At 34.3% G+C, this 22015-nt stretch overlaps 3 protein-coding genes across 5 annotated transcripts in view; 2 read left to right on the plus strand and 1 right to left on the minus strand.

Annotated features, from left to right (window-relative positions):
* hs2st1a (heparan sulfate 2-O-sulfotransferase 1a) overlaps positions 1–6733 on the minus strand; it is a 33667-nt gene extending 26934 nt beyond the window's left edge. The window contains exon 1 of the mRNA XM_058749022.1: positions 5648–6733. Coding sequence (XP_058605005.1) covers positions 5648–5771 — 124 coding nt within the window. The 5' untranslated portion in view covers positions 5772–6733. The remainder of the gene's footprint in view (positions 1–5647) is intronic.
* A 135-nt stretch (positions 6734–6868) lies between these two features.
* selenof (selenoprotein F) lies at positions 6869–10441 on the plus strand. Its single transcript, XM_058749033.1, has 5 exons — positions 6869–7025; positions 8385–8552; positions 8837–8900; positions 9138–9187; positions 9777–10441. Exons 1-5 carry the CDS (start codon positions 6978–6980, stop codon positions 9906–9908), a joined length of 462 nt encoding a protein of 153 aa, XP_058605016.1. The 5' UTR covers positions 6869–6977; the 3' UTR covers positions 9909–10441.
* An 8945-nt stretch (positions 10442–19386) lies between these two features.
* The window catches only part of fam110b (family with sequence similarity 110 member B), a 36420-nt gene continuing 33791 nt past the window's right edge, over positions 19387–22015 (plus strand). For 2 of the 3 annotated variants that reach the window (XM_058793166.1, XM_058793184.1), the window contains exon 1: positions 19387–19545. The gene's annotated coding sequence lies outside the window, so the exon portion shown is untranslated. The remainder of the gene's footprint in view (positions 19546–22015) is intronic. The other variant, XM_058793175.1, reaches the window with a different exon arrangement.

Raw genomic sequence — 22015 nt, forward strand, 5'->3', positions numbered from 1 at the left:
ATAAACAACAAAAACTGACAGCAGTGTGAAAGCAGCAGTTAAAAATGCATCTGATTACAACGATGTGGACGTTTGCATGAGCTCTGCTTTTTAGTAACGTAACGTTACTCCAGTAAAGTCCGGTCACATCATGTTTATTTATATAGTACTTTATGCAATAGATAGCCTTAAATCAAGCAGCTTTACAGTTTTAAACATGAAAACCCAGAGTCAGTGTCGCTTTCAGTTAGAATTACAACTTGATTTTCTGAAAAAAATCAGCTCTCCAGTGTGGAGCTAGCTAATGATAAAATGTTTTTTTATTAAATATTTAATTAAAGTGATAGTTTGTTTTATAGAAATCATTATCATAACCCTATACGGTAGGCTATTTTAAGACATGTTTTGAATAAAATAGTTTATCCAAAGCATCTCATCACTTACCTTTATTTTGATTCTTATCACTTACTAAAGGAGATGTTAGGCAGAATGATGTGTTACTTTTCCATGTAGCTAATTAAATGGTGAGAGAGTGTCTCATTTTGTGTGCCAAATACATCTATTTGTATAATGAATTGGTAACACTATTGTAATGTATTAATTAACATGAATGAACAATGAACAATACATTTATTAAATTCATGTATTAATCTTTGCTAATGTTGGTTAATAAAAATTCAGTTATTCATTGTTTGTTCATGTTAGTTCACAGTGCATTTTGTTAAAAAACAACTTGTGATTTTTATAAATGCATTAGTAAATGCTGAAATTAACATTAATCAATATTAATAAATGCTGTAGAAGTATTGTTCATTCTTAGTTCATGTTAACTAATGTTAACCAATGAACCTTATTGTAAAGCGTTACCAATTAATTGTATAATAATTGTAATTACATAATATGCTTTTCTAAAGCTGAATTGACCTTTATGTTAGAATATGTATAACTTAATATTTTAACTAATTGCAAAAGCTGAATAATCAAAGTCTATTGATTAATCAGTGAAATAATCGATGATTAGCCGATTAATCGGTCCAATAATCGTTAGATTAATCGATTATCAAAATAATCGTTTGTTGCAGCCCTAATGTGAAATGACAGTGCAAAAATTGTTAATGTTAAGTTGAGTGTCTTGTTCCAGTAAAGGCCAAAAATAATAAGATGAGGGAATGAAATTTAATATCTACAAGTGTCAAGCTGCCCAGGAGGAGCAGAGGATTTATTGCAGTCAGCTGCCAAACCTGCCAAGTTATACTCTGACTGATGTCTTTTCAATGATTCAAATCAGGTTACAGTCCTTCCTTAGAAAGAACAAATCATTCTTTCAGTCATTTTTGCCTCTGAGAGACTCTACAACGTGGAGGTCACTGAGGGGTCATTTTATGTTCAAGCTTGTTAGCTCCAGAAGTGGCATTATCATGCCACAAGAACATTTACAGCCTTGGCAGAATGACTAAGGCTGAGTCAGAGAAATGGAGTAGTGCGTGCGGTGCAAAAGAAAAACAGACCTGAAGTATGCCCTGTCTATACAAAGAGGCCATAAAAATCGACTAAGAAATGCAAGCAGCTGTGCGCCTTTTGTATTCAGGGGGGCTTTGAAGTTTTAATAAACAGTTAGTAAAGCACTGAGCTCATGATCTGCCACAGGTTACATACCATCTGGTTACACACAACAGGACACACCAACCGACACCAAGAATTGTTGTATGTGTTAGACTTCATGCTATTCATAAGACTAGTATGCTTAAACTGAAAGGGCATTACCACCAATTTGAAATTATCATCATTACACGTAGACTAAACTGTATTGATCTGTCAATAAAATGGATTTACAATTTACATATTGAGGTATGAGAAACTTATGTAACTTCATAAGTCAAAATTCAATTTTACACATAGTATTTAGTGTACACATTCAGAATATTGGGGACAGAAAGATTTTCTTTAAAGAAATCAATACTTTTAGTTTTATCCAGCAAGGACGCATTACATTGATCTAAAGTGATAGTAAAGACATTTATAATGTTGCAAGAGATTTCTACAGTGTTTCAATTAAACTTTCTATTCATCAAGATTTTTTTTTTGCAGATCCTGAATTGTGATCAAGACTGCATTATGCTATCCAAAAATATATTATGCAGCACAAATGTTTTCAACATTGATAAGAAATGTTTCAAATCAGCATGAATGATTTCTGAAGGCTCATGTGACACTGAAAACTGAAATAAAGGCTGCTGCTAATAATTCATCTTTGCCATCACAAGATTAAATTACATTTTAAAATATTAAACTATTTTACAGTAAAACATTTTAAAAGTTATTTTTTTCAGAGTTAAATTCTAATAATACTTCACAATTTGACTGTTTTGACGGTATTTTTGATCAAATAAATGCAGGCTTAAGAGACTTCTTTCATACATCTTACCAGCCACCAACTATTGAATGGTAGTGTAAATGTTGGTACTTTTATATATTAATATTTATTTAAACCAAACATTAAAAATGCACACATCTTATAAATCTATTCATATTATAAAGGTTTTTGTTAAAAGTATTTGTTTAGTTTATATGTCATCCGCTGGCTCTGAAACCTTCAACAATCAACAGCGCTTTCAAAGTCTTTAAGCATCATAAACACGGCTATTCTGGATCTAAAAATGTACAGTAGTCAATGTGTTGGTGCCAAGCCATAACACACAGGCTTAGCTTCTTTCACAGTCCCATCTGGGCTAAAAACAGTACCGATCTCAAACATGTTCAAAGGGAATCCCAGAACTTCCATTAGCAAATGGAGACAAATTACTATCAGGTTAGATATCAAATAACTTTCCGAAGCTCATGAACCGTGAAAGTGCATGTCAGATGCCATCAATAGAGCAAATGGAACGATAATAAATCAGCAATCAACATATCGAAATGTGACATGAAATATAGTCAAAAAAACACTGCTGAAGTATTGAGTCAAATTAATAAAACAGTTTACACTAGGTATGTGCTAAAGACTCCATTTGTTCACAGTCAAACAAGATGTGCGACAGGATGACAGCTTCAAAAACATCAATTTATGCAGCGCTGTGACTGACAGCTTTCTCCAGGTCTAACCAGATGGAAACCTTCCTCTCACCTTTCCGCCTGCTAACAGGTTTCATGTTCCTCTGCAGTTGCGCAACTATTCATAGAGCAAAAAGCTGTTAGGTGATGCGAGTAACTCAGCGTGGATGGTGGGAACCAGCTAACCCAAACAACAGCAGCTTGCCAATTTTTAATGGAAAGAACGTCGCTTATTCAAACAAAGCATTATAATAACTTGAGCACGGCAGAGATGCAGCTCTGTGAAACAGATATGATGCATTACAGTCCAAACGGAGAAGCATTCAGAATAGCCTGTATTGGACATGAAATAGCCCATATCCGATCGCTCTAGGCATGTGGCTTTGACATGTGGCCTGTGTTTGGAATCACAGCACTCAACCAAAATACAAAAGCCCTGCTGGCGCGTGTACTTTGCAGATGTTTAAAATAACTGATTTTGTTCATTTCAAATCGATTAGTCGTGATAAGCAGAAAATATTTTACTTAGACGTGCAAAAGGTTTGAAGGTATTCTTAACTTAGATAATTCTGGATGTTTTGTCAACACTGTGAGATATTTATGAATACTTGTATGATAGCATTTATAAAACTGCTATTTCACCTACACCACCTATTCACTCAGCTTGCGTGGGTTCTACAGTTTTTATAATCGTAGGCAATTATATTTGTATTAGGGTCAAAGACAAAAAAGGGTTTGAGCATAAAAACAATAAGTGTAATACTGCTTTAAATTGTTGTTTTCCCCCCAAATTTTTTAAAAAAGTTTTCTGTTTAATTTAATTGCAATTTTGTTTTTCTGAGAAAAAAAATAAATATCATACATTTACAGAAGGCCACTAAAATGTCATTAAGTGTAACAATATTGTCAGGCATATTTATGACATATTAAAAGACTAATTACTTTCACCCCAAATACTAATTAATTTTTAAAATTCGCCACTATCCTAGGTTTTGCCCATTTGTCAGTAAGAATTTTTTACTAATTTAAAACACAATAAAATGTAATATGCTCCCTTATATATATATATATATATATATATATATATTAATATGTACAAGTCAGAATAAGCATGTTGTTAGAATTTTTACATAAATATTGTGTTACACTGAATGACAATGTAACATTATTTCAACCAAATTTTGACATTTTATTCTCCAAAAATTTATTTGAAACCTTAAAAGTAGACATTTTACCTTCATTTAATGTACTTTCTATAGACATAAAATCACTTTTGTAAATTTGTTTTGATGCGGACATCTTAACATATTTGACCCATTATTAAATGCTAAACATATATATTTCATCCTGTGGCAAAGCCACGGTATGCAAACTCACATACACTACTGTCAGATGTTTGGGGCTGGTAGGATTTTTGTTTTTGAAAGAAGGTCACCATGGCTGTATTTCATTCACGGTAAAAAAAAAAAGTAATATTGTGAAGTATCATAAAATAAGTTGTCTATTTTAATAATACATTACATCTAAAATGTAATGATCCTTCAGAAATCATTCAAATGTGTTGATTCACGCCTCAGGAATTTGTTTAAAATTATTATAACCGCTGAAAACAGTTGTGCTGCTTAATATTTCTGTGATTTTTTTTATTGTTGTTGATTTTTTTGATGAATAGGAAGTTCTAAAGAACAGCATTTATTTGAAATAGAAATTTTGTAACATAAATGTATTTTTTTGATAAATTTAATGCATGCTTGTCCAATAAAAGCAATTTGAACCCCAACATTTTAAATGGTTGTTTACACTAGTAAATAATGTGTAACACTAAATTTTGTCTTGGTTAGAGGTTGTTGCATAAATCTTTCTTGTACCTCAATATATAAATAGTACATCCATTTTATGAGTTATCTGAAAGTCATTTTATTAATTTAGTCTACATGTGAAAATCGTACCAACTCTTTGAACGGTAGTGCGAATAAGATTTTAAGATAATTCCTCTAATTTTAAGCAGGTCCTGTTAATAACTAGAAACAGCATTAAAGAAAAGAAAAAGAAAAACACAATGGCTTCTCTGTTTAATATTTGTTATGGTAACAATTCAGTAGATGGAGGTGAAAATCTATTTGAAAGCACCCTGTAGTTTCAATTCATTCACTGAAGTGATTTTGTTATTGGTCAGTGTTTATAATAATTAAATAATGACATGCTTTTATGTCTGACAGTGTTGAGCCATATTAACGGGCAAGATTAATCCACAATAATGTCTTGGTTTCAGTGTTTTGTCCCTGAAGACTCAAGCATAAGTGAGTGGCATGTCTGATGCAGTAGCTAGTAGTGCAACAGATACATGCTTGAATACTGACGAAGGAAAATATCCATTGCACAACTAAGTGAGTCAAAACTTATACTGGATCTTGCTTGAATGAAAATGCAGCTGCCGCCTGAGACATGATGGACCATGTAGTCCAAACACACGAATGCTAATTACCTCCTTTAAAATAGTACTTAGGAAAACAAATCACACCATGATAATGTTGACAAACTGGCGCAAACCAGACTTTTCTGGTTTCTAGTCTACAAATGATCTCAAGATACCTTGTTGGAAAGGAAAGATTCTTACCCAGCTTCCCCCGTGACTCCTCAAGCTTCTGAATTTGGTTTTCCAAAAAGATCATCGCAATGGCGAAGGCCAACAGAGCCAGGAGCTGAAACTTCGGCGGCATCTTTAACCTTAAAAGCCCCATCAAAAAATCCAGCACAGAGAGTACATGCCGTGACCGAGAACTTTATGACACACAGTTCATGGATGCAAAGAGCAGTGCTGCTATTCCATGATTCCCACAATCGAATATAAACACTCACAGCAAACTACACCACAGTGGACACTTACTACCGCAACAAAAACAGTTCCGCGTAAAATGTTGTATGTTTATTGAATCCGAACAGCTCAGACTACGCTTCGCTTGAATAGCAGCTGTAGTGTACGTTCAGTTGTTGATAAATCCTGGGAAGTATAGGCACGTTGTGTCAGTGCGCATGCGCATTCGTCGGTGGGTCAGCTGTCGCTCTATGACTGGATAATATCACTCTGGTCTTATTTTTATGATTGCTCTTTGCTGGAATATTAATGTCTCGCTTCCATGTTTCTGTATGTTTCTACAAGTTTTGCAATAAAAATAAATAAATAATAATAAAAAAAAACTGGATAATCTCACTTCACTCAAATACGACTCCTGTCCACTGTCCAGACAAAAACACACCACATTTAGTCAACTGTTCATACAGATATTTTCTGTAATTTTTGAAAAAATATTTTATTGCATATAAATACGCAAAAGATCACATATAAAATCCCCTTATATTTCCAATTCTGCACATAACACAACTTCCATGCCACAAAAGCGTGTTGATAAAATTTAGAAAGAACAATACTATGAGGTATAAAAAAGAAATTCAATCAAATTTATCCAAACTCTTCCTAAACCATTGTACGTTTGAAGTGATGATGAATGCATGACAAATCTAGACACTCCTTCAGCTTATTTTTATTTCCAATCTTTTTTATTTTATTTTTATTTTTTTTACATAGAGCAATAGAACAGAACTTTTAAAAAAAGAACAAAACAAAAAACAAACAAACAGACCCAACCCTATACTAGTCAGACTTTTACAAAAATACAGTGTACATACAAATCTTCAGCAGGAGTGTTCTCCACAAAGGTTAGAAAATGTTGCCAAGTAGTAAAGAATCTGTAAATTCAGCTTATTTAAAAAGAATATGCCTATTATTGTTTATTATTTTTGTGGCCAATTGTTAAAACAGTTTGATCTTTCTTTAAATCAAGGGGGAACAGCTTGTTGTTTACAGTAGGACTTTTATTAATAAGCTCGGAGTGTGTGATGTGACGCGCTTCCTGCTGAGCTCGGCGGGTGGTGGAAGAGAAACACTCATGGCGGGGGAGCTGTACCTGCTTTGGTTACTGCCGTTGTTACAAACGGTAGGTGAATAAGCCATATCTGTACATTTTCATCTTTGAAAGTAGATACTATACAATGACAAGTGTTCCACGTGTCGATGTAAAATATGGAGTATTTACGTTAAAGGCGCTGGTTAGCCGGCTCGCTAATGCTAGCTAATGACGTGGCTCAACCGGCTGATACTGTAAATGTAACGTATGCAAATCTGTATAATATCGCGGATTTAATTTCTAACCGTAACATTAACTAACTTTGCACCTACCGCAAAAGTCTGAGACAGTAATTTCATATGATCCGTTATGATTCAATTCTTAAACTGTTAGGTAATGTTTGTTTATCGGCAAAAAATAAAATAAAATAATAAAATGAACTTGTAAATACACATAATTAACTTTTAAAATAAACATTACGGTGATGTAAAATATGTTTTCCTGTATGTTTACACAAGTGGAGGTGTATTTTTTTTTCTCGCAGTTTTGGGGATTTTCCGAGAGTAGCTGATAAATGCTGGAAACCAGGAAGCAAATTCACTAAGTGTTATTTCATTATCTTGTGTGGATATATAAAAAAAAATCATTCCATACTATAAGGGCTTGTTGATTAAACTTAGAAAGGACGATATTATGGGGTATGAAAAATGAAATTCAATCAGATTCCAGGTCCAAACTATTTTTAAGTCATTGCAATTCAATTATAAAGTCTGTGTTATTTTATTATCAACTGAGATGGTATTATAGTTATAGTATTTATTTATTTTTTTTAAACATTGGAAAGTTTTTATTTAAATTTTAGTTAAGGTTTTTATTATATATATATATATAGAAATATTTTATTTCTGTTTTAGTTCATCAAGTTAAACATGTTGCATTGGCAACTAGCTAAAATAAATTAAATTTTTTTATTTTATTTCAATTAACATTATTTTATGGTTTTAATTTTACTTTCAGTTTTAAAATAACTATAATTACACTGGTCTCAAAAGTTCAAATCTTCCTGCAGTCCAAAATAATTTCACTTTTTTTAATGTTTGTGCTTATTCTTAAATGAAAATGTCAACTATTCTATTTATTTATTTGATCATTTATATTGTTTGTAACTAGGAAGTGAAATGTGTCAACCGCATGAACAATATAGTCTTGTTATCATAGCTGTGTAGCCAGAGCTTGCAAATTCCTGCACCTGTGCTTTACCCTCAATTTGCCTTGTTCTTTGACATTGCATTTGAGGGTCATTAAAATCAAAGATGCTCTCAGAAAACAGCTGAGAAATTCCAACAGGTTTCAGGTGTTGACTTAAAGGTCAACTGGTGTAGGTGCTTAAAGATTTTCATCTACTGCTTGTTTCACGTGTAAAATGTGTTGTAAATCTTTCTGGCTTAGCTGGCATCTTATGGAGCGGAGCTCTCCTCTGAGGCCTGCAGGGAGATGGGCTTCTCCAGCAATCTCCTGTGCAGCTCCTGTGATCTCCTGGGTCAGTTCAGCCTGGGCCAGTTAGACCTTCCCTGCAGGCAGTGCTGTCAAGAGGAGGCTCAGCTGGAGTCTAGGAAGGTGAGTTCAGCTTCTGTGTCAAATCACAAGGTCATTTTCTTTCACTGAACATAAAGTGCTGGAGCTATAGTGAAGCTTTCCTGCAGTTCTACCCTCCAAACAATGAAAAATTTGGCACTGATATTTAGATACAAGCCAGAGGCCACAGTCTTGATTATTTTGAGTCATATCACTTGACTTTAATTAAGCAATTATAACGACCGACATATTTATTAGTTTTGTCAATGTGAAAATCTGTCTGTAGCCAGATTAATGTATAATTGTCTTTTCTTTTTCTTTGACAGCTCTATCCAGGAGCCATCCTTGAGGTCTGTGGATGAAAATTGGGGAGGTTCCCTCAAGTCCAAGGTAGGTTGAGGATTTGGCCTCAAGTATGAGTAACTGACACTTTATAATTGTTGTGCTGCTTGATGATTATACAAAAATATAGAAATATATTTTTATATAATAAATATAGAAGTTAATTTGAAATGCTTCAAAGGGTGTTTTTCTTGTAGCCGCTGTTGTTTTGTGGCACAGATTATCAGTGTTAACTTTTGCACTCCTGTTACAAAACAGTAATTTTGCGACTATATTTCCCTTCAGCTTTTGTCAGGAGTGACAAGCCAAAGATGTTCAGGGGTCTTCAGATCAAGGTAAAGAATTTTTTTTTTCTTCTGAAATATTTTAGGTAAAAGTTAATAAGTAATAAAGTTAATTAATTATAAAGATAATAAACATGGGCATGGACATACACTTCTGTTTAAAAGTCGAAGGTTTTTTTTTTTAAAGAAATGATTACTTATTATTAAGAAATGAATACTTTAATTCAGCAAGGGTATATTAAATCAATTAAAAGTGACAGTAAAGATGAACAAATTCTGTTTCAAATATGCTGTTGTTTTGCTTTTTTTTTTGAGCAGCAAATCAACATTAGAATGATTTTGAAAGATCACGTGACACTTGAGACTGGAGTAATGGCTGCTGAAAATTCAGCTTTGCCATCACAGAAATTACATTAAAATAAAACAAAATCCAAATTAAATACATTTTTAAAATACATGCATTAAAAAAAAGACAAAAAAAAATCTCAATGACCCCTAACTTTTGGACAGTAGTGTATGTGTGCATATAAAATAAAATTTATTTGATACAAACACAACATTTGTCTAAAAAAATTGTATTGCTTTTATACTTGGTTTAAACACTGGTTAATTCTAGATGCTTTTTTTGCATTCATTGCAGTATGTGAGAGGCTCAGACCCTGTACTAAAGCTGCTGGATGATAACGGGAACATTGCTGAGGAGCTCAGCATCCTCAAGTGGAACACAGACAGCGTCGAAGAATTTCTTAGTGAGAAGTTAGAACGAATTTAGACTCGTAGTTTCATATTTAAAGCCAGATTTTCACTATTTGCTTTTTTTGTATAAATCTCAAACTGAATCAAAGGACCACAATTAATTTTTGTGCTCAATAATGGACATTGATCTTTTTTTTTTTGGTCTTTGAAATTAAACTCATCAGTATCTGGTTTGAGATTAAGTGATCAGGACATACTGTAGTTATTTTTAGTTGATTTTTCTGCTGCATATTGTTGAATCGTTGATGTGCTGTGGCCTTTTATACATCTTGTGTCTGAGTGAAGCCTGTTGAATGTGCTGGTTTGGTAAAGCTTGTGGAGACTCCTCAGAAGCACATGTTTATGTGGATCTGCACGTTAGTGAAGGCCTGACAGTAAACCAGTCCCTGGCGTGTGAGGCCTGAAGACCCTGTGTAACTCTCTGAACATGTTGTTATGGTGGGAAACTTCGAGCTCTACCCCAGTATGAGACGGTGGAATCTCCTCAAAAAAAAATTTAATTGAAACTCAATTTCATTAGCACACAGACAAATAAACCTGTTTTTCATATTAATGTTTTAGTTTGATTTTTTTTTTCCTCATAGCATTTCACAGGTAAATGTGTGAATGGTTTAAATATTTTTGTCTGTGACAAAAAAAGAAAAGAAAAGGAAAAAAGTAGATTTAACACTTTTCCACTTCACTTTTTCCTCCCATTTTAGGGTATTTGGAGAGGTGATTTGGTTTATATTAGATTTCTATAGTGCACTAATAAATACCAAACTGTTTTGATTAGTGTAAGAGTTCATTGGCATAATTATTTATGGCAAACCGTCAACATGGTGTTCTTGCTCCCAATTTACAGGCATTTTGAGCAGTAACATTATCTGTGATTTATATTTTCACCACTAGATGTCAGCAGACATTTTGGTTGTATTCACTGTTTGGACAAATTGTTGGATGAGTTTCAGAGATACAGTGTCTAAACAAGAATACAGTATAATCTAATGTTAATGTAATAGTGATTTCATGTCACAGTCTAATTTGACGAATTTAAAAGGTCATAAAAAGTAGTGGATACATTTGCTTTGTTTTAATATCAAATTTATTATCACACAGAAATCTATTAAATAATAGAACCTACAGTAAGTGATATCGAGTAGGCCCATAATATACAGTTGGCCCAGATTAGATACATGCATATAAATGGGGATTTTTTTATTTTTATTTTTTTTGGAATGTTCTTGAAAGAAGTGTCTTGCACAGAGACATTGATTAAAATTATTTATTTGATTAAAATTAGAGTAAAAACACTGAAATACTGTTAAAATTCAAAGCAACTGATTTCAATTTGAATATACACTACCAGTCAAATGTTTTTGGACTAATATTTTTAATGTTTTTTTTAAAGAATTCTCTTCTGCTCACCAAGCCTGCGTTTATTTGATCCATAATACATCAAAAGCAGTAATGTTGTGAAATGTTTTTACTATTTAAAACAACTGCTTTCTATTTGAATATATTTTAAAATGTAATTTATTCCTGTGGTCAAAGCAACATTTTTAGCATCATCATTCTAGTCTTCAGTGATCCTTCAGAAATCATTCTAATATGCTGATAATCTACTCAGCTGTTTTCAACATAATACAAAATGTTTTTTGTGCAGCAAATTTTATTACCAATATTTAAAACAGTTGAGTAAATTTTTTTTCAGGATTATTTGATGAATGCAAAGATCCAAAGATCAGCATTTATCTGAAATAAAAAGCTCTTGTAACATTATATTCTATACACTGGAGTCGGTGGGGTGGGGTGAAATTAATACTTTTATTTAGCAAGAATGCTTTCAATTGATCAAAAGTGATGATAAAGACATTTATAATGTTACAAAAGATTCTGTTTCAGATGAATGCTGTTCTTTTGAACTTTCTATTCATCAAAGAAACCTGAAAAAAGTCTGTTTTCAACATAATAATAATACAAAATGTTTTTTTGTGCAGCAAATCAGAATATTGGAATGATTTCTGAAGGAGCATGTGACTGGAGTAATGATGCTAAAATTTTAGCTTTGAAATAAGAATAAAGTACATTTTAAAATATATTAAAATAGAAAACAGTTATTTTAGTAAAATATTTGAAAATTGTACTGTTTTTACTGTAGTTTCTTACTGCATATAAAAAATGATTCTAATGGTTGAGGCAAAACAGACTGTCTAAATTATCATTAAAAACTACAAAACTAATTAAATACTGAACACAGGGCCTGTTTACACTTGGTCACTTCATGCGTTTTCTCTGATCGGATATCTGTCTGATTTGTTAAAACGTTTCCATTTACACTTGGCCACATAAATGTGTCTTCGCAAAACGGATATAAATCCGTTCTTAAATTCCCGCGCTATATGCAAATTTAACGAGTTTACGTCAATGAAAGCAATAGATATGCGCTACGTTTTATTCATTATCAGCTAATTTCAATATGAGAGACCGCAACAGCAGAGAGCGCAGGATCAGCACTGGACAGATAGGTTAGTCTCACTACCTTTAATGAAGATGATTGTGTGTTGCGCCTCTGCGACTTACTTTCAGTTTCATTCGCGGCAGTTTGCGGGTCGGCTTGCTGAAGAGATACTCAGCTACTCATCCTCGGTGAAGCTTGTTGCATTAGCGCTGTCATATCTGACTATGACATGCCATATAGCCTATAAAACGCTCTCTCACGTTTATTATTTTAATATTTTGGGAGGAGTAAAATTAGCGTATGTGGTTTCAACAACAAGATGCGGCCCAGACCCCCTCCTGAAGTGGTTTGAGGATCGGATTCATATCCGTCTCGAATGCGTTTCGGAGGGCATTTACACCTGATCTTTTCACGATCGGATAGCTATCCAGGTGTAAACAGCCCCATAGCTTCATCTGTAAGGATTAGATATCTTAATTTAAAAATATTTCTGAAACTTCAACGTTATCAGGTCCTTCAGTCAAGTCCTTGCAAACACTGAAAGTCATCGACGGTAGGTAAATGATGCTGCAAAAGTTACTCCAAAAGCATACACAAAAACAATATGCTCTCTGCGACTCATTGTGCATGGGAAAATTGAACTGATTTTCACATTTTTTCCCCTCTCAGGTTGAGTAAAACCATACTAGACCTCCCGGGGTCCAGGGGCAGTAGTTGTGGCAGATCCCTTGCCAAGCACAGGACTGCAGACACTCCTCATCTCTGATGAATCCCATATGCGCTCCGCCTGCAGTTACTGCTGCTCTTGAAACATCATAGCACATTTCTTCCATTACACCTCATTATCTATCCCCCTTTCATCCAAAACAATAACACATGCAAGCACACACACTGGTAGATGACGATCTTTCTGTAAACATTCAGAGAACATTTTGTGCTGTATTCCTGGAAATATGTAAATCATCGTAATCTATCTATAATCATTTTTGTTGCGAACAATTATTACGCCCACTTTGAAATACTTGATTCTCATTGGTCAATTGGGGCATGTGTGCTGATATATTTTTTAAAAGGGTTACTCCACCCCAAAATGAAAATTTGGTCATTAATCACTTTCCCCATGTCGTTCCAAACCCGTAAAAGCTTCGTTGGTCTTCAGAACAAAATGTAAGATATTTTGGATGAAAACTGGCAGGCTTGTGACTGCCAAGTCAATAACACTGTTGCTTGAATAAAGTCGTAATTTTTGTTTTCTTTGCGTACAAAAAGTATTCTTTTCGCTTCACAGCTGAGATGGAAACTCGAGTCGCACTTAAGTCGCATAAATTAAGACTTGGGTCTTGACTTGGACTCGTAAAAAAAACCGCAAGTCTTTTGGTATGGGAATTTATATGAATGTATCTCTGAGGGGAACTCACTGTCTTTAGAAAAGTTTAGATGGTATTTTCTTTTCATCTTGCGTGTTCATAACAGCAGCGCTGCTTTGTTTACAGCGACAACCAAGGAAACAATGTTTAATTGCTGTTCCAGCGCCACCTGCTGGCAGAGAGTGAATCTGCATTAATTCAGCCCGTCTGCTGCTTTGTTTCATGCAGATGTTTTATGTAGAATAGTTTCACAAAACTAAAGTCAGACCATTTTGTTTTTGCTTCAAATTTCGAGATTTTACAATCCAATTTAGATTAAAAACTGCTCATGCTGCATGTATGCAGCCTCTTTGTTTGGATTGAGTTTTTAAATTGAAAAAGAGCACAGACAAAGCCTTAGTTTGTTTATATGAGATTTCTTTCATTTGTGTTTATTTATTTATTTGATTGATTGGGGTTTGTTTTAAAATTTAAATTTAGTTTTGTTGTTTGACACATTTCAATTTTACAAAAAATGCAGCATTTTGTCTGACAATAAATTGACACCTTTTCATTTCTAATTTGTCTTAAACTTTGTTAAAGTTTTTCTGAGAAAATCATATTGTGAAATCAGTATTTCAAAACGGATTTAGCTTCAATTACTAGCTGAAAGAACTGTTGCTAATAAATAGAACAAAGACTTGTGACGTGACTTAGACTCGACCTCTAAGACTTGAGACTTGACTTGGACTTGGACCTCAGAGACTTGTGAACATGTCTGCTTCACAACATTCAGATTGAACCACTGATGGCAGATGGACTTTTTTGACGATGTCTTTCATACTTTTCTGGGCCTTGACAGTGTTATTTACTTGGCAGTCAATGGGACAGTCACAAGCCTCCTGGTTTTCATCCAAAATATCTTAAATTATGTTCTGAAGACGAACGAAGCTTTTATGAGTTTGATAAGAAATACAACTTTGAAGTCTCAAGCAGCATAATGGACTGTTTTTGTGCAATAACTCGAAGCCAAAGACACCGGAAGTCTCACACATTCAAGTTACAAATAAGGTGAATACAGTATCTTTCAACAGTTTGGGGTCAGTAAGATTTTCACAAATATTAAGCAGCACAACTGTTAATAAGAAATGTTTCTTGAGCACCAAACCAGCATATTATAATGATTTCTAAAGGATCACGTGACACTGAAGACTGAATTAATGACTGCTAAAAATTCAGCTTTGCCATCACAGGAATATATGACAGTTTATTTTGATCAAATAAATGCAGGTGAGCATACGAGACTTCTTTCAAAAACATAGTACTTATAACTCCCTATTTAGGCCTATTTTCGTACCTGGAAAATGTTTGTGCTTTATATACACACTAAATGGAACATTCATATAAAAAGAGCTCTTTCCACCTCGACTGCTCATTGCACTTTTGTCCCAAACATGTGGAACACACACAATACAGCCAACGATCGGAGGGGGTTTCTCTCAGAGGAACATATTGTAGGATTAAGCTGCACAAGAACAGCAAGTCACTCCAACTGATATTGGCAAAATATCAATACCCCTTTGACCTCTCTACACAGCGCTGTGAGCATAACCCGAAGACGACCTTTGTTCAAAACATCAAGTGGGGCTGACTATATGCGCTGATTCAGATTTTTGCCAAGAGTTTTTCCTGACAAAGCCTTGCTTGTGTCGGCCAGTGTCCGTTGAAGTGATGCAGATGCACGGGATAAAAGCTTTTTTGTACTCAGTATTGCTGAATAAGAAATTCTGATTCTCTCATCCCTCACTGTTTCTCCGTCCATCTCTGTATTTTGCTGGAGCGTTTCAGTCTCCTGGCTGGGCTGCTGTTTCAGTAGACGCTTCCTTCCTGCACGAGGGCTCGTCGGTGTCGTATGATCAGCGGCGCTGCTGTTATGAGGAATGTGGAATGAGACAAAGCATAAATAGTGAAAATGAGGCTTTCTGTTTCTAGAATCCTCTCATTTATCCCAATCTGCTCTCATAGTTCAATTCAGTTCTTGCTTTCCTTTCTCTCCTGATCATGGCCTCGTGCACATTTATTTCTTGTTAATGTCCTCAGATTTGAGGTCCTATTTGTTTCATTCCAGTTGTGGGAACGGTTCGACACTGAGCTCTAGCTGAAATCCCTTTGTGTAATGAGAGCAAGAGATTTTGTGGATGTGCCAGTGCTCAACCAGTCTTTATGAAGGGTGGTGGGAACTTGACCTACATAGTGTTTTGGATTGGTTGCAGATGCTGCCTTTTGAAAAGGGAACCTGCAACTGATTCAGCAAACGCTGAAGATCCACCAAGCTTTATCCGTCAGACCTTTAAATGAATCCCAAAGTCATGATTAATATTGATTGTTCAATATTGTGGTAGCAAATGTGCCCTGAAGCATTTCATTTAGCACTGCATATAAACACTTAAGCTGTATCATATTTTAGACTAAATTGGTGCATTTTACTGACTTTATTCAAAGTACTCCAGGGATACAGAGAAGCAGATTGGTGTGGAGAATCAAACCAGTCAGTCTGCATAGCTCTGGGTCATTCTGTTTTGAACAGAACTCTGAGATGACTGATATATTCTGAGCTTCTCTGCAGCTTCACCACAACTTGTGGCCCAGAAGGTGGAATAAAAATTAAGCAAAGGAGAACACGGCTCCTTATGGATGAAAATATTGTTCTTTTCTCTGAGTGCATGACTCAGTGAGAAACTACACTTTTCCACTTTTGCGGTTTTCCAGCGGATTTGCCACTCAGACCTTCTTGCATGAATACATTTTCCACGGGTTTAAGTCACATGAGCATGACTCTAGTTGTGGTATGTACTTCAAACTAATTTGTAGTTTGTCTTAATAATCAGATAAATTGCCTTGTATGTAAGGTTTTATATTTGGAGAATCCTTTTTAATATATTTTTCGTGTCTTTTAAATTGCCCTATATCTGATTCCTGTATTTCCAGCTTTATTTTCCGTTTTCATTTTCTTATTGTAGAAATAAATAAAATTTATATCATGCATTTCTTTTCGAAATTTTTTAAAGTAATAGATAATTTTAGAAATGCACAGAAATTTTCTTTTGTAACATGTGCTCATAGGTTCATGTTTAAGAATTTATCATAGGTTTATGTTTAGGTATTATGTATATTTATGTTTATATATGTGTGTGTTTCTGTTTTCATTATTGCATATTTAAAATGTTAAATTAAAATTTTAAGATTCATTTAAATAACATATACAGTAATTAACATTCATTTCAAATGTCATTATTTCGGCATAGTTTCTGCACAAGTGCTTTTATGCCACATCTGTGCATCATTAAACTGTAAATGCACCTTTTCCTGGTATATGCACTCTCACATAGCGTTCATGTGCCTTTACAGTGTAAAAATGGCAATAAACTGACAATGTGTTAGACTAAATCAGCTTAATTTAAAAAATCACATTGCATTTCAGGAGCTTGGAATTAAGCATGTGTAATAGTACTGGCGGCTGGTTCAAGAGTGGGTCAGCTAGGGCTTTGCCTCATGGGACTAGAGGCTGAATGTCACTCGTAATCTGCTCTCTCAGTGTCAACACAATGTCTGGCGGCTCCTTCAGCACAGCATGTAGTTCTTTTGGAACAACAAACCCACATACGGAGAGCATATGCTAATGCCTCACTCAGCATTTACAATGACCATATTTATGACTCAAAGCCTGATGAAGAAAGAAAACAAGTAAAATGAAGGTGATACAATAATACATATTGCATCATCAGTCCATATCTGGTGTAAATAAAATACACAGATCATTTCTTTAGTAACATGCAGAATCAGGTAGGCTACTCATTGATTAGTGACAAAAAGGTAGGGCAACAGCGGCCCTTTTGAGATGAGGTCATTTTTTTTGGTTTAATTAACCTTATATTATGTCTTATAAATGAAAATTAGGATGTAAATACAACAAAAGGATTTTTACTCTTTATGTGATGTACTCAGATTTCTTAAATGTGCAACAATTGTTTATATGTCTTGAGTTTAGTGATGTAAAATGATGTTGAGTCTGCCTCTGCCTGACAACAAGAATTCCAATTTTCAGCTCAGTTTAGCTGTTGCTTGGTAACAGGAAGGTCTGTGAAGTGAAACCCCTTAGAAGCCTGTGCCGCTAACAGTCCCCCTTTGAGAGTGAAATATCACTATAATATCTCTTAATGTTGAATGTTTTCCCTCTTTGAACATGTAAGGAAAACGATTAATTCCGTTAAAGAGGATCATTTGATGACAGTCATATGTTACATGCATTGATGAATAAATGATGAATAACCAGTTTCAAGGACTTTATTGAGTAGTTCTTCAAATGGCATGTGACAGGAACAACAGCAGTAAATGTTATAATACAGCATTATGGATTCTGCTACATTTTTACAGATCACATCCACCCTTTTATTCTCAGTGAAAGTTTCTTTGTTTAGAAGATGAGATATGATGAGGTAGGAATACATGAAAAAAGAAGCTTAGTTCTTTAAACAAGCTGAATTATTCAGAACATTGAACAAATATTGTACTTTATTTATAAATGTTTTTAACTTTTCCTATGAAAGAGCTCATCACATCCAATCCTAGACTATAGGTGGCATGATTCGTGCAATGGATTTGTCTTATAATGTGTCATGTTTTTGCCACACTGTAAAAAGTGATAAGTTGACTTAACTTAATAAAATTGAGGAAACCCGTTACCTTAAAATTTTTAAGTAAATGATAATTTAAAAAAAGTTAAGTGAACTGTCAAGTTCAATTAACTTTAAAAAAAATATATATATATTATTTACTTAATAATTTTAAGGCAACGGGCTTCCTAAATTTTTTAAAGTTGTCAACTTATCACTTTTTACAGTGCAGACACATTACAGAGACTAGTATTAGTATTAAATAAAATAAAATCTAATCTTTGTTTAATTTTGTAGATGGTCACTTTCCAAATAATAATAATAATAATAATAATAATAATATTTTGGTAATTAATGTGTAAGTTAAATATTTAAACAGTGAAAGTCTTATTGTTTTTAAATATTGTCTTAAAAGACTCATCTTGTTAGGCATTTATGTGATTCTTTGTATTTGGTCTGTTAATAATGATTATTGTTTGATGTAAGGTGTCCTTGAGTGTCATGTAAGGTGCCTAAAAATAAAATGAAATAATAATAATAATTTTTTATAAAAGTAACATAGGCCTATAACCATTAAGGTGTAAGCATTGATCTTAAATACATTAGTGTCTTACATTAATACATACATACATTTTCTTCTTTTTAATTTTCTTAAAATATTAAAATACATTGCACAAACAACTTGTCTAAAAACATCAGGGTGTTTAACACTATTCATTTTACCCAGAGGTCAAGTTCATCATCATCATTATTTACGTTTGACATTTCATGTAACGGACCGCAAACTGCGCTCATCAGCTGTATGTTGTAACCGTAGCGGTCCCTTTAAGAAAATTGGACCGAGGTATTTTGAAAACGGGGAGCACTGTTAATTTAGAAGTGAAAAGTCATGTGCAAAGAGTGTATATACTGCATATTTTATCTATTTATTATTCAACTAATTTATTATTCCCTATACTGTAAAACTAAACATCAACTAATGATATTGAGGGGAAATGATAAAGCCTGTTTGACCAATTCCCCTCTTTCGCACAACGGTCTATTCTGGATCCGAGGCTCATGATGCAGTGGGATTCAATAAGCTGGTAGGTTCTGCCCAACGCAAGGTTTTCAGCTCCAGTCGACAGCGAATGAGCACGGAAATATACCGCAGCATCCTCATTCATTTGAAGTGTTTACGCGCAGATCATAAAGGTAAGTTCTTGTTGTAAAAATCGTTTTATTTAACGCTGTATTTAGGATGCGTCAGTGTCTGTTTAGAGCTCATAGGAGCCCATTCAATAACAGTCTAGCATCCCTCACCTATTGTTCAACTGCAGACATCCAAATTCCATGGACGTGAACACTGCCAATGACATGTTGCATGTGATTTTGCAGTGTTGCTTTTGTCTTTAAGGATTTTAATGTATAAGCAGCATATTTAAGGAGTCATTCACCCAGTAAAGCTAGTGTTTGCATTATATTCTTCTTCGTAACTGCATTTTGCAGCAAAAGGTGGAATCTTGCTGTTGTCATGAAACCGCATGGATTACAGAGCAGGCAGACAATACGCTTCAAATAGCAAGAGGTTTTTTTTGTTTTGTTCTTTTTCCACACATGAGTTTGTTTTCTCTGTTGTAACTGTCTGATAATGTAGATGCATGAGTCTGGCTTCTTGTAATGTGTTGACTGGGCTATTGATTGTCTATCAGGACTGTTACTAATGTAGTTCCAGCATGCCAAACACAAAGTCTCATAAATGCCTTGTTCTTTTAATATGTTTGTCCCTTAAATATTATATTATTTTTTATATTTTGTTTATGTCTTGGATCGTTCTAGGCTTCTAATAGAGGTTTAAAGGGTATCAGACGAGCCAAAATGACAGCTTGCTTAAGTCATCCAGACATCCAAGGTTTGACAGGGTGCCTGTCATTGCAGTGCATAATGTGGCACTGATGACCTGTTGTGTTTATAAAAAGTACTTGTATAAAATACAGCTGCTCAAACGAGATTTAAAGGCTGTTTGTTTGGAATATGTTGTCTGTTTGGATTAGGATAGCTGTTTAAGGCGAAGTTAGAACTTGCATCTCAAAATTCTTGTTTCGAGCATTAGTCATTAGCCGAAATCTCACTATATTAGGTAATTTGGTTTGAGCAACTGCATACTGCAAACTAATGCCTGTTCTGAGCACAAGGAACTAATCATCACTTTTTAATGCAATCTTTGTTGGTTTCCTCAGTAGAATACTTAAACCTAAATGGTATGTCACAGGTTATGGATAGCTGGGAAATGCAAATAAAAACACTCTTACATCTAACAATATAATCATGCATTGTGCATTTTTAAGTGCATGTTATTGAGCATATTGTGAACAATTTATCTATGCATATGTTTTTTTTTTTTTTAACTCATATTCCGATCTTCCGGTAAAACGACTTCTCTCTAGTGATGTATGCTGGATTTTTCCAAACATTTAGTCCACTTTTTAGTAATTTCTTACAATCAACTGCAAACTTAATTCGTATCTGCATTCTTATCTGCCTCCATCCAAATAAAACCAAGTCTCTGCCTACATTTTCCATTTTTCGCTATCTGTTTAACTCGGATGTAGCCTAAGGGAAGAGGATGCTTTTTTTTTTGAATGTGTCCTATCTTAAATAATTTGTGTCCAGTTAAACTTCATTTCAGCACAAATGTCATTAATATTTTTCTAATTGTTGGACCTATAAACTTCATGGCAATATTAATGCATGTCAAGTTTGGTTTAAGAACATTTTTGTTACGTTTATACGCCAAACAATTTAGATTAGTGAGTTGGGTTGCCAAATGCTAGGTTTTTAATCAAAACAGCTGGTTTAGGTAATGTAAGAAGCGTTTTATACAATTTTTGATTAACTTTATGCGTTTAATTAGTCCGTTTGCCCATTTTGCGTTTTGGTTACAAGCTACATTGCATCAAACTTACAGAAGTCTGTAATAACACAACTGGAATGCAGTCTTCTTTGGTGGTGTAAGAAGGGCTGTGGAATGAAAAGAGTAGAGCTGGAACAGTGTCATGGGATTGTAAAGCCATGATTATATGAGGAATGCCATGATGACTTCAGCAGAGATGCGGAAATGAACTGCGTTTAGAGGTAACAGATGAAAATGCAGTTAGTAATGCCCTGCTCTCAGGGCTTGAGGAAATAAAGGACTTTAGTACAGTCTCCACTTTGGCTCAGGGATAATCTTAAAAAAAACCCCAGCAAGAAGCGATCTATGAATAGCTGACAGATTTTGACATCATATTGGCACCTTGCGTTACATGGTCAAGCCAGCTGCGATTGGATCATAATTTAAGCGGATGATCCAGTGGGTCGTTCAGGGTGAGTTTTGTTGTTGACATGTGGAAAGTCTTGGGCATTCTCCGTCATCTCACAGTATGAGCAGTGAGTCACAGGATAAATCATGAGAGTAATTAAATCCAGTAGGTATATCAGCCTTTCAAAGCCTCCCTCTTTTTACCCTTGCGAAAGCTGAGGCTGAATTCAACCGTTTTCTTTTAGACGGTGGCTTTGTTCCCTTTCTGCAGCCTAGTTCATTTACGTCTATCATCATTATATACTATCATTGCGTATATCCTTATATGGCTTATATATGTATTATATTTTGAACTATACGTTATATGCAGAGACAACTATAACA

The sequence above is a fragment of the Onychostoma macrolepis genome, chromosome 02 (genome assembly GCF_012432095.1).
Source record: "Onychostoma macrolepis isolate SWU-2019 chromosome 02, ASM1243209v1, whole genome shotgun sequence".
NCBI classification, from domain to species: Eukaryota; Metazoa; Chordata; class Actinopteri; order Cypriniformes; family Cyprinidae; genus Onychostoma; species Onychostoma macrolepis.